Source organism: Cydia amplana, chromosome 1 (assembly GCF_948474715.1).
Source record: "Cydia amplana chromosome 1, ilCydAmpl1.1, whole genome shotgun sequence".
In the NCBI taxonomy this organism is placed as follows: Eukaryota; Metazoa; Arthropoda; class Insecta; order Lepidoptera; family Tortricidae; genus Cydia; species Cydia amplana.
The window spans coordinates 4,473,241-4,486,727 of NC_086069.1; the positions used below are offsets into that span (position 1 = coordinate 4,473,241).

At 35.3% G+C, this 13,487-nt stretch overlaps 1 protein-coding gene across 1 annotated transcript; it reads left to right on the forward strand.

The window, feature by feature from the left end:
- Positions 1–7,246: 7,246 nt before the first annotated feature.
- Positions 7,247–13,418, forward strand: LOC134662069 (uncharacterized). The gene is made up of 4 exons (XM_063518348.1): positions 7,247–7,375; positions 11,040–11,441; positions 12,441–12,582; positions 13,160–13,418. The coding sequence occupies exons 1-4, from the start codon at positions 7,291–7,293 to the stop codon at positions 13,416–13,418; spliced, it is 888 nt and encodes a 295-aa protein (XP_063374418.1). The 5' UTR covers positions 7,247–7,290.
- Positions 13,419–13,487: the final 69 nt, after the last annotated feature.

The following is a 13,487-nucleotide window of genomic DNA, read 5'->3' on the forward strand; positions in this document are numbered from 1 at the left end:
GTATTTGGTTTTTTCAATTTGGTTGTTATAAATTGGTCATAGACTGTATAATTACGTCCCGTTTTTTTCAACTTTTCAAGCTGAAATGGGCGCTAATGGATACACATATGTAATAAACCTTATATTCATCCAATATTTATTTCCTTCATGTTTCTCGATATATATTTACTTATAGTTTGTTATTGTAACAACGTTTTTATTTACTTACATAATATAGGTACTTAGTACTCTACAGTTAATGGCTTTCCAAACTGATGACAATAAAATATTATGATATGATTGCCATCGCGAATTACTAGTTTTTGTAAAACTAAATGGGCATTTTAATAGGAACTGTGATATGTGATATATGTACTGAGTGACAGGCATACAATAAGTAGGTGCTTAGGTACTTATAGGTATAGGAATTATATTATACAGTTTTATGTATTGTATCATTTATTAATAAATAAGCTAATAGGCTTTTATGAATTATGATTTTACTTTATTTACTATAAGATCTACTAGATATACCTATAGATCATGTTTATACCCATACATTCGTGATAAAGAACTGTTTATTAGCTGTAATTAAATAAATGAATACCCGATTGATCTGTTATCTATCATTTTATCACAGTGAATGGTCGGCACGTATCCCTTATCTACTAAATCTATTTTACCTTCAAGATAAGTTCGGGGTTACAAATACCTATAAAATAAACACGGCTTACAGGACAATTCGAGTTTTAGTTATTCGATCTGTTTCCGATATGATACTGATCAATGCCTGCTGCGACCGATTCATGAGTGTCTATTGTTGCACCTGTGAACGGGTTCCAGCAGGCGTTCTACATGACATCAAAGCTCTCCAAGGGGCCTCTACGTGTTGGATCTATATCCCCACGCAAGCCTATCAAAAGACCGGGATTTATAGGCCCGTGATCCCAAAAAAGGAGATACAAATAATAATAATATCTTTATTGCGTCCATGTTCATGTTTACATAGGATGGTATTAAAACATTATAAAGTCGGTACATGGTACCCTGTTAGGGCATGGCAATAATCTTAAGGGCCTACTGCAGCCGCGTCTGGCGCTTCGTAAACCACGCCCGCTAGTTCTTCCCTCCCCGCTAACACGCACACATGGAAACGCTTCGCGCCGCACGTGAAGTTTGTGTGACCTTTTAGCACCATCTAACGTTACAGAAGTTAACTACCATTATACGCGGTCGCTGCGGTCGGCCAGAAACTTAAATTCGGAAAAAATTGAAACAGATGGCGTTGTTACTTGTTCATAATAGCAAACAATAAAATAATTAATTAGTAAACCTGAATATTTATTGTTGTTTTGGAAGATGTTAACAGCATAGAAGCAGCAGCGTATATAGCATATAAGTTAAGAGTATTGATAATAAGAAAATAGCACAAGAACAGAAAAGAGATTATTTTTGATAAAATATGATGAAAACAGATTTACTTGATTACGCTCACCTGACTTTGCGGTCACTAAATGCAAATTTCAACCTTATTGTTATGGAGTTACAATACCCCTGGGGTTGCAGGCGTCCATAGTCGTTATTATTATAAATGCTTTGGTTGAAATGCTTTTTAACCCTCGAATTTTTCATAGGTACAGTCACCTGCAATAATATGTTACTCTTCGACGGCCGCAAAAATATGTGACACGCTCTTATGGCTCTACAAATAAGATCTAACATGATCTACCGCAAAACGGCCTTCGGTGTGTAACATATTATTGCAGCTGACTGTACTCGTATTCATTGTTGTATAGGTAGGTATTAATATCTTTTATCCGATCGATTTGCATTTATTTGAAATAAATCACAGTGTTTAGTAATTATATGTTTTATTGAATAAGAGATTATTGAGGTATGTAAGGAATACAGGGTGCCTTTTTGAAACACTCATTTTTAGAGTTCTGTAGCCAAATGGCAAAAAACGGAACCCTTATAGATTCGTCATGTCTGTCTGTCTGTCTGTCCGTCTGTCCGTCCGTATGTCACAGCCACTTTTTTCCGAAACTATAAGAACTAAACTGTTGAAACTTGGTAAGTAGATGTATTCTGTGAACCGCATTAAGATTTTCACACAAAAATAGAAAAAAAAAATTTTTTTTGGGGGTTTCACTTAGAACTGAAACTCAAAAAATTTTTTTTCATTAAACCCATACGTGTGGGGTATCTATGGATAAGTCTTCAAAAATGATATTGAGGTTTCTAACATCATTTTTTTCTAAACTGAATAGTTTGCGCGAGAGACACTTCCAAAGTGGTAAAATGTGTCCCCCCCCCCCCCTGTAACTTCTAAAATAAGAGAATGATAAAACAAAAAAAAAATATATGATGTACATTACCATGCAAACTTCCACCGAAAATTGGTTTGAACAAGATCTAGTAAGTAGTTTTTTTAATACGTCATAAATCCCCTAAATACGGAACCCTTCATGGGCGAGTCCAACTCGCACTTGGCCGCTTTTTCTGGATAATTTAGAATTTCAATTGTCAGGGGTGCCTACATTATTTTTTAATACATTTTACAACGACAACAAACAAAAGTTCAAATTCGCCGTATTTTTATTACCCGGGTCGATCGCAACAAAATAGAAAATCATGTTTCTCAAATCTAAGCGTTATTGTAATTTATCTCAAATAACCAAAAAGTCAATCTGACTAGAACTTAAAAACAAACTGAATTATTTTAATATGTCGATTTTTCTTGGTGACCCAGGATAATTTTTTTTTGTATCCCATACAAAAAGAGCGTATTCCAATCGCGTATCGGTTTTGGTTTTTACTTATAAGTGTGAAAAATATATTCTACCTTATACGAAGGATGTGTGTTTTTTCATGTTATATGTGTCTTTTTGTACAATAAAATGTTTTACTGCTACTAATATATCATATTAACGATTAACTAAAAAGGTATTTACATCTAATTTAACTGGTAAATTATTAAAGTCCGCTAAAATTAATATATATTCAAAAAAATATTTGTTAATATGTCCCAAAATCATGGCTCATTTTTTAAGTCTCCTGACTTACCAAACATATCGCGACGAAGGCAAGGGTACAACGCGGCATCGTGAACCTAATAACGTAACGTTTCAGTTACTTTTTTAGTCGCCGACCATTTTATCCGGGGTACGAAAAGAGATATTAGATCTATCCTGGGTCTAATATGTTATAAAAACATAGTTTTTTGAAAAATGTTCGTAGGTAGTACACAAAATTTACATTTTCTTTTAAATGTGATTTGGGTCATCGTTCTCCCTGGTGACTTTTCTGATGACCCAAGAGACATCAATTTTATTATGACTCAGGAGACTTTTTTTCTATGCACTTTGATTTTTTTGATGCGCTAATTTTGTAATCTTAAATAACTTTAAACTGCTGATATACTTATATCACTTTGCTGATGAGTGGAAGTGGAATTGAAACTTAATTTATTGTTCTCTCCCTTGACATTTTGGCATACATTTGACATGCTGCAGTGCACTCCTAACGTTAATAAAGACATAATTTTTAGAAAAAGCTTTAGGAAAACTCACTCTTGAGCTTAAAACGATTAAGTCCTTATCATATTATGTTAGATTATTAGTACAGACCCCAAATCAGTGAAAATGTCTCTTAGCCAACTAAATTTGTCTCTGGGAAAAGTACGATATCCCTAAAAATTGTACGTACATTTCGCATTTTTCTGAAGGAACGGAATTCATAAATTGGGTTATTATTATTTTTTCAGATTATTTGATTGCATTGACATATCACCAAGATAGATAGAACATTTAAGTTACCAGAAGAAAAGCATTTGTGTTCTTTTATACAGTGTGGAAAAAGTAGGTTCGATTCCCGGGCGCGACTAAGCGAATTTAAAAAAAACAACGTGTTGCATTCCGGGAGTGCCGACAGAAGTGAAAACTCAATGACTAGTCCAAAATGTCTGCAGCACTATGTATAATTGACCCATCCTCCTTTCTATTGAAAACTTTTGGTTCCGAAATTGCTGGTCAGTGAGCTTGTTTAAAATTCGAAATTCAAATTTATAGCGTTAATTGTTTAAAATTCTAATAGAAATTGTAAAGTTACCTTGCAGACCTCGCATCTAAATATATTTGGTCATGATATTTTGAGTTTTATTCACCAGTACTAGAGTTCACTTTTATTAGCGATTTCATCAAGATGTAGCTTTATTGAATTATATTTGAGTGATATAAAGTTATAATACTGTGAGATCCTCGTATTTCAGCCCGTACAAGATTATAACCTTTTTCATGTAATGTCATTGAGTTTTTCTTTATTGATTTAAATGCCATCTAAATGATTGGCCATCTAAACCTTACGGTCACATGATCGCCTTACGCTCGTCTCGAGTTTATCATTTTTTCCCCACCTCAAAAAGTGCCCAGCGCCGCTAAAGAAGTTTTCACTTCAAAAATCTTTGAATGCAGTTGTTTCTTTAAAAAACAATAATGTTTCATTTAAGTAAAATGAGCAAACTTAAGGTTTTAAGGCACTTTCCCTCCAGGGCCCATAATTTTTTTCCACCCGGTAGTAGACAACTATTTTTTTCGACTAAATGAAGTTTTATTAGACACAACGTTGATCACATGGTTCGTTTCACACATCACATCAAATCGTTTGTCATCACAATCAAAATGTGTCAAAAGTAATGAAATTTATGCCAAAAAAACATAAATAAAACATATAAATTCAACACATTTTTTTAATAAAAATCTTTCTCGATGATATAAAAAAGAACATCGACAAATTATGTTCAAAGAATTAATATCAAAACAGATGTCATAATTAGGATTGGCTACTTTAAGAAAGGGACAGAGAGATTTAATCCTCTCGCTTTGCACGTTTTTCTCATTCCTCCTTGTCAAGCCAAAATAAACTATAAAATGATAGTAACACAGTACATTGTAATATTCACTTTTTCCACGGTATCATGTCATTGTAAATTACTTATGTGAAATTGTAGTGGCGTGCGACTTTCAAACCGGAGGTCACGGGTTCGAACCCCGGCCCGTGCAAGTGAGTTTTTGTAAGTAGGGACCTTTTTTTAGTGGTATTTAAATATAATAACTTTTCGTATTATTGAAATAAAATATTTTATTCAAACAAACTTAATAATATAATAATTAAAACGAATAATATCAATTAGTTTTTAATATTTATTCAATTATTTTAAATTATTTGAGCATGAAACATACTAGATTTATTTTTATCATTACAATAGAAAAAAAGCAAAAAATATATTCTTATAGATATTTTATTTTCAAACAAAAATAAAGCAAAAAGTTACGGTTAGATTCTGATGGCTAAACACCAAACAGTACGGTTACCATCAGTTTGTCACTGACATAAACGCCGTCGAGAACGTAATTTACTTTCTATACATCCCGTTTGCACTAATATGCGAGTGCGAGCGAGATGTATAGAGAGTAAATTACGTTCTCGACGGCGTTTATGTCAGTGACAAACTGATGGTAACCGTACAGCTACCGATACATTTCAATATCTGTCGAAATTTCCTAACCCGTTGTAACTGACAAAGAGTATAGATTTCGACGTAGCATGACGTAGCCTAGCAAACACGCACACATGCGCAACGTATAGGCCTGTAAGAAGGCACCATCATAGGTTTACCTCCGATTCCGTTACTACTCAATGGAGTTACGACTCAACGTTTATTGGATATTAAAATTTTACGTAATTCGGAGCGCTGCGCGAAGTGACATAGGTCTTACCTCTTTGAGGCACGACGGCCATCTAACATTACTGGCATAAAGGATGCATTTATGACTTTGACGCATGACAGAAAGAGAAACCGAACTGCGTAAAATGGGCGTTTGCTGTTGAATTCGTAAAATCAAAAATCGATAATAAATCCATCGGTAAAGGATAATAAGTTAATATTTAGTTCTTTGAAAGTTAAGACGAGATGAAAACCTTTGCTGTAAGGTGGGTTGTGCTGGATATGGATGTGTTTTCTAGTTGCACGAAGCTAAAACCGAAAAATGAACACGTAAGTTTGGATTTATTTTCTATCGAGAAAATTTTAAGCATTCGTGTTTCGACTACTACGAAATCACTTATCATATAGTCAAGAAACATATATCCGAAAATCACTACTGTTTGTTTCCGGGGCTCGCCACTGCCACGTTTCTAAGATCCTGTTATTTTTCGATGCACGGCCTTAATATTTCTTAATTTTTCTCTGTCACTCCAATTATGTCGTAATGAGAGTAAAAGAGAAAGATCCGCGCAATTTGCGAATTTAGGTTTTCGCGGTAGGCCCCCTGAAGTCGCGTCGATCTGTCTCTTCTCGACCTCGTCGTGCCTGTCGCGTAGGGTTTTCAATCCGTATCCGGAATGTATGAAAATATCCGGATCTGGATCCGGATCCGCAGATCTTCCCGTACATTTCGGATCCGTCGTGCAAACCCTACTGTCGCGGCAGGATGTTCTAGCAGTGCAGGTTGGAAACTCGTTGGAAATCACTTGAATAAGTGCCTAATTCAATTAATGCACTTTGGTAACATTTCACCTTGTATAAAGCGCTAAGGACGAACATCGTTAATTAGAAAAAGGCCAATAGGTTAAACAGGCCAAATAAGCGAGAATATTTTTAACTGAATCGTCCTTCAGCTCTCTGGAACGTGTTCTTCCCACTTCCAAAAATAAGGAAGTTCTCAATTGAACTCTTAACTACGAGTGTAGCCGATAACACGGTTTTTGCCGTTTGTATCGAAAAGTGCCTAAGAACCTAACAGGGTCGTTGGCAGTTGGATGTGTTAACCGGTGTACTTACTAAGTGTTTAGATGTTTGGTATTAAATTCGACGGTGATAGTAGGTAAAAACGACAAAACGACACTGTCGTGGTAGGAAAAATGTGAGTTATCATACAATTTCATTATAGGCATGCGTAGGACTTATCGTCAACAGCCAAACTGGTTCTACCGTCATGCATATTGCAATAATATGCAGTGGCCATCACATGCTAGTATAATAATTAGGTAACCGTAGGTACCTACCTACTGAAAGAGTTCATTCACAAACATCAACCCACTGAACGACCGACAATGTTTGTATACAATCTATCTATTCACAACACAGCTTAATGAACTGTGAGCTAATATCTACTCTCATTTGACCCTTGCATGCAAAACAATTAAGGTCAGACTTATACTGGTCCGTTTTCGTGTAGCGTTGTTAGTTTTTGGTGGTTTTTGTGAACTGTCTTGTCTGGGAACAGTATCAGTGTGGCCGCGCGCGCCGCTATGCACGCGCGTGCGTTGTTCATCGCAATCTGTGTCGCAATTTCAAATTGTGTGACGATCCATCAAAACAACGAGCCAGACATAGGTACGTTACTTATCGACTAAGATACGCGTGATGTGTAACGGTAATAAGGTTTTTTAATTGAAGTGGACACTGGTTTATCAACGTGTGTTTGTTTATGGTTAAAAGTGATTGAAAAAACGTGCGCCGATAGCGATTTTTGTGAAGTAAAAACACAATTCTTTTAAATAAAAACCTAACTTTGATATATTCATTTCGAATTGATAAGCCCTATCAGAAATTGTTGTTTTTGCTTGTCAAAAAAGTTGTAAGCTCGGCGAATAACGATGACTAAGAGTTAGTCGCCCGTAACGCCATATGTTTGGAGCGGGCGCAATGCCCTCCCGAAACGGGCCTCTTTGCCCGCGGAATTCAAATAACGGTCAGCTGACGTTTGAAGTTAGCTAATTCCTATAAAGTAGGTAAGTAGGTTCCTATGGAGGTGGGTAGACTTGAATTTAACAATTTCCTCACCAGTTGGGTAGTGTAGTGACCATGGCTACGAAGCAAAAGGTCTTGGGTTCGAATCCTGATAAAGGCATTTATTTCATTGTATGTTTAATCACGAATATTGGTTCCTGAGTTATGGATTAGTTACTTACATATGTATGTATATCGTCGCTTACTATACCCATAACAAGCTTTTCGTAGTTTAGGGCTCGGTCGATCTGGGTAAGATTGTCTCCACAAAATATTTAGCTAAGTACCTACCAATTTAACTGTTTATGCTAAAACTTCATTGAACGGTTTTTCATTTTAAGTCAGCTGAATAAATACAGCTTGATGTTGCTTATATGCAATGTTCTAGTGTAACGTTTAACATACTTACTACTTGTACTTTAGATCATCATCATCTTCCTCGCGTTGTCCCGGCATTTTGCCACGGCTCATGGGAGCCTGGGGTCCGCTTGGCAACTAATCCCAGTAATTGGCGTGGGCACTAGTTTTTACGAAAGCGACTGCCATCTGACCTTCCAACCCAGAGGGTAAACTAGGCCCGTATTGGGATTAGTCCGGTTTCCTCACGATGTTTTCCTTCACCGAAAAGCAACTGGTAAATATCAACTAGTAACAGCACCAGTCATGGGACATTTAAGAAGAAATTTGGAGTATTTGTGATATTTCCCTGATACCGGCAAAAGTTCTACCGCTTAGCGTGTTTAAAGATGAAAATCCTATCCATCTTTTATGTTTCAGGCGTGTTATATCAAAGATACTGCAATTAGTTTCCACATAAGTAATTTACAAATTAAAACTATGCCTTTTTTCTCCAGTCATGGACACCAAAGCTCCAGTAATGGTACCCCGGTAATGGACGTGGATCCAGTAATGGGCCCCCTATAATGGACATACCCTATCAGTATAAGATATTGGAACAGGGAATAAATTTTTGGCAAAAAACTAGTTATTAGTCATATTTGGTATAAGCTTTTATGTAAGAATGTATTTTTCTTTTCACAGCCAACTAATACTCATCAAGACAATTCTAACAAACCCAAACACAATAAGGTTACGTTTATTACAGAGTTCCCATGGCCACCTCCTGTCTCCATCATGAGATCAGGTCCATGTTATCATAATATTGCATTGTCATCCGATTTGCTTACGTATCCAAAATTTCAACTCAATCGGAAATCCGAAAGTGGCTCAAATTCAACTTCCAAGATTTGAACCACACTAACTAACAGGCATGTTAAATAAAATTTTGTAAAAACGATATGAATTTTTTCTACTCCCGTACTTTTATTTGTCATTTAAAGGGTCGTGCACACACCTTTAAACCCCTCTCTTATAGTTGTCAAGACAAGTCTTTAGTCTATTCCCCAAAAAAGTATTTGTGCATACACGCAGTATCTTTTTGGCACTTTTACGATACTTCGTGTAATCACCACTTAAAAAATATTGTATGGAATACATTGTTGCCAACCTAATTTTAATTGTCATTTCTGCCAGATGAGTGAACCATAGACATGTTTTGGTCACATCATCATCATCATCATCAGTTTTCATCTTTATAGGGCTGTATTTCCTAAACCGTGCGTCGTAGCGCAAAAATAATAAAATGGTCATTCCTCTGTAAGAAACTCCTAATTAATATTAAAAAAAAAACACAAAAGAGAAATAAATAAAAAACAAAAAAAAACTTTATAATGCTGTATCTCCTAAACCGTGCGTCGTAGCGCAAAAATAATAAAATGTTCATTCCTCTGTAAGAAACCCCTAATTAATATAATAAAAAAAAATAAAAAAAACAAAACAAAACTTTATAATACTGTATCTCCTAAACCGTGCGTCGTAGCGCAAAAATAATCAAATTTTCGTTTCCCTTTGAAACCCCAAAGTAATATTTAAAAAAACACGAAAAACAAAACAAAATAAAAAAAAAGAAAGAAAAATGTTTATGGGTTACATCTCCTAAACCGTGCGTCGTAGCGCAAAAATAATAAAATGTTCATTCCTCTGTAAGAAACCCCTAATTAATATTAAAAAAACAAAAAATATATATATATATATTTATAAGGCTGTATCTCCTAAACCGTGCGTCGTGGCGCAAAAATAATAAAATTTTCGTTCCCCTTAAGAATCCCACGCACTGAACAACCTATCACATTAGGACATTAAACAATCATCATCATCTATTCTTATTATTATTTCATTGCATTTCAAAGTGCTTGGTCGTAGAAAAAGTATTGTATGCAACGTTGTTTAACTGAGTCAAAAAATACTCGTGGCGTCTTTATTAACAATTTTCGGCTTCACGCCACTCGCCTTTTTTGACCCCTCTTAAACAACGGTTGCATAAAATACTATATCCGAAGGCCGAGAAGACTTCCTGACATAGTTCGTAACTACATTATACCTACTTCTGTATTATTTAAACATGAAATTACGCCATGGCAAGCATCATTATGTAAATTGTAAGTTATCCCATCATAGGAGGTATGCAGTTTTAGAGCTCCTATAATGGGATTGGGCAAAATACCATTATTTTTTATACATCTCTAGAGACACAAAATAGTGTGTTGTATACCTTATTTCATGGTAAATGCAATTAACAAAACACATTCTAGTTTACACCAAGTTATAATTAATTACAATTTAATATATGAACTCACCTCTCTTAGCGAAGTTGTTAAGAATTCTTACTAGTTATATTTTTCGGTGACACGACAACTTTTGGGTTGACGCCAATTTCTTAAAAAGTAACCGAAATTAATAAAAATTCAAACTTAAACAGCTCTATGACTCTTATTTATGGTAAAATATTGCCAGTGTTCATAAACTACTTTTAGATACTTATTTTAGAGGATTTGTGGTTTTATGTCCCATTACCGGTTCCACGTCCATTATAGGGTCCATTACATTACTTGTACTTTAGATAAGTTATCGAAAGTAAATACCGACACGATGTGGATATTATCACCACATATCTTGTCAGTCCGGCAAACTGCATGACTAACTGTGTAGGTACCTACGCCCAAACAATTTCAACCAACGTTTCAAGTTTAAATCACGGTAGATAACACCTGTTATTTCACTGTTTGATACACTTGGTCACTTGGACCTATGTAAGTACGTATGATCAACAAAACTCCGCAGGAATTTACTTCTCTGATTAATATCTCTGATTACCTACCGTTCAAAACTAATAAAAAATAATATGCTGAAGTTTTGTTATTAATTCCAGAAACGCATTCAAAAGAAGAACTGCCGCCACTCTTCATAGTGTGTAACCTCACCGACATAGTAACAATCACTGCTCCAGAAAAATACAGTAACGACGCGCTATACTATTTATACAACCCAAGTAATGACGTCACTAAACTGGACATTAAACAAAATACAGCGATAGACGAAACACATGCGAATACCGGTGAAAACGCCGTAGTAAATAATAAATACAATGTAAGAAACGTTAATCTAGGACAGAAGATCGACTCCAAAACGAATGATTCGTTCGGAGGTAACAATGAATTTGTCATTGGGCCTGTGGGGCAAGAGGATCACGGGAATTGGGTGCTCAGTATTTATTACAAGAGGAATGGATCTTGGGTGGAAGAGTTCCAGGTTATCACAATTCAGATAATTGGTAAGTACCTATACCTAAAGAAATCTGCCAGGTCTTGGCAATATAAAAGCTCCTTCTTATCTTAAAGAAATTAATTGGCGAAGGTCAAACGACTACAACGTACGGTGTGGTAAAAATGTTAATTTTCGTGCTCATAAGTCATAATATTCGACAGCTGTCAATAAGTACAGTCGAAAGTTTTAATTTATGACCCATTTCGTACCTTGTCACAGTGACAATTAGTATGAGGTCTCTAGCGACTTTCATATTGATTGTCACTGTGACAAGGTACAACATGGGTCATAACCGCCAGGCGGCACCGTACCGAGCGAATAGACGAAGACGCATGTTGGCAAGGCAATTCAATTAACTAGCATTCGATACGGAATGCGCAACTAAAGATATTGCTAAATGATTAGTGCATTGCCTCATTAGTCGTTAGCGACCGTATAACCCATCGTGGTACTTAAAATAATCTTCACAGTCGTAATGGAATAATTATAGAGGTAAGTAATATGTTAGATAGGTAGGTATTACCTATACTTATACTTATTTGTTCTTTTCATGGCGACATATGTAGTAGGTATCATAATACTTACTACATATTTAAATATGTCGTTCAATTAAGCGGCCAGGGACGCGTTTTATAAAGCAAATATCAAATACATATATGGTTAAAAATAAATATAGTTGCTAGAAATTGAGGCAAACAACGAACTTTTAACTTGTAGCTTTAGAAGCGGTAGGTATAAACCTAAAATTAATCGTGACATAATGGAAAACAAATAAGTAACAATATTTATTATATGAATCAAATTGGTTTTATGCATATATGGACATAAATCCAATTTAAACCGAAAAATAATAATATGTTTAATGCGATACAACATATTATTACAAAGCCATAAAAATAAAAATTAAATTAAACATAGGTACAGCTTACGTCACGCTTTCATAATTTTGTTTTAAGTCCTATTTAGCGCTGTTGAGAGACCAATTAAAAAAATATTTTTATTTTAGATTACATCCCGATCCAGCCAGCATCCCCCATACTAACTGAGGGAGAAACATTGGTGTTAGGTTTCGCATACCCCCTACCGGACATCGAAACCTGTGAAGTGGTGCAGCCCTCTATCGACAGACCTTACGACAGGTACTTTAGGTAGGTAGGAACATATATAAACACAATTCAGACTATGTTCCCACAGTAACACATGGAATGGGGTTTCACCTACCCGCTATAGTTCGTTTTTTTTAGCATTAGAAATAAGGTAAACAATCTTGATGTGTCTGTTAATTGAAAAACACATTTTAAAAATAAGTTACGGCGAATATGTAACAATTATGAATCTAATACGATCATTTATATTCTTCTGCTTTCATAAGTAATAGTTTTTGATTTTTAAAAAGCGTTTTTCAATTAAAAGACATGTCAAGATCGCTTACCTTCTTGCAAGTTCTTTCTAATGCTAAAAAAACGAACTATAGGTACCGGACATCTCGCCCGATATAGTTCGTTTTTTTAGCAATTAGAAAAAAGGTAAACGATTATGAATTATATACGATTATTTACATTCTTTTGCTTTCATAAGTAATAGTTACTGATTTTTAAAAAGCGTTTTTCAATTAAAAGACGCATCAAGATAGCGTAGTCTTATTCGAATGCTAAAAAAACGAACTATAAGCTATTTGTGCTGCCAACTGTGTCAAGCAATATGTTGATTGTGCCTTGTTTACAGAGAGTACGAGAGGACATCGCTGCACACGTGTACTTACGTCATTCGTAACCTGAGCACCCAGGACTCAGGTGTATGGAAGATAGTTGCAGTCGGGAACATCGTGTACGAAGGCCACAGCTCCGTGGAAGTTAGGAAAAACGGGCATAACCTTCTTTTAGAGGCCTCGCCTCTTGTAAGCGCTAGTAAAGATGGAACCAAATACTTAATATTTAGCATAATTCTGCCAGTTGGACTGATTTTGAAAATATATTGCTTGTAAATTGTGTGGTTTTATTATTTTCGTTTTACCTGTGAATTGTGATACTTGATACAGGGATGTTGACATGAA

What these genes read in the sequence shown, in the direction of transcription:
- LOC134662069 (XM_063518348.1), top strand. Translation starts at nt 7,291, where the DNA reads ATGCACGCGCGTGCGTTGTTCATCGCAATCTGTGTCGCAATTTCAAAT. An exon ending in AAACAACGAGCCAGACATAG is followed by an intron (nt 7,376 to 11,039) that starts GTACGTTACTTA and finishes TATTAATTCCAG; the next exon opens with AAACGCATTCAAAAGAAGAA. An exon ending in CCTTACGACAGGTACTTTAG is followed by an intron (nt 12,583 to 13,159) that starts GTAGGTAGGAAC and finishes CCTTGTTTACAG; the next exon opens with AGAGTACGAGAGGACATCGC.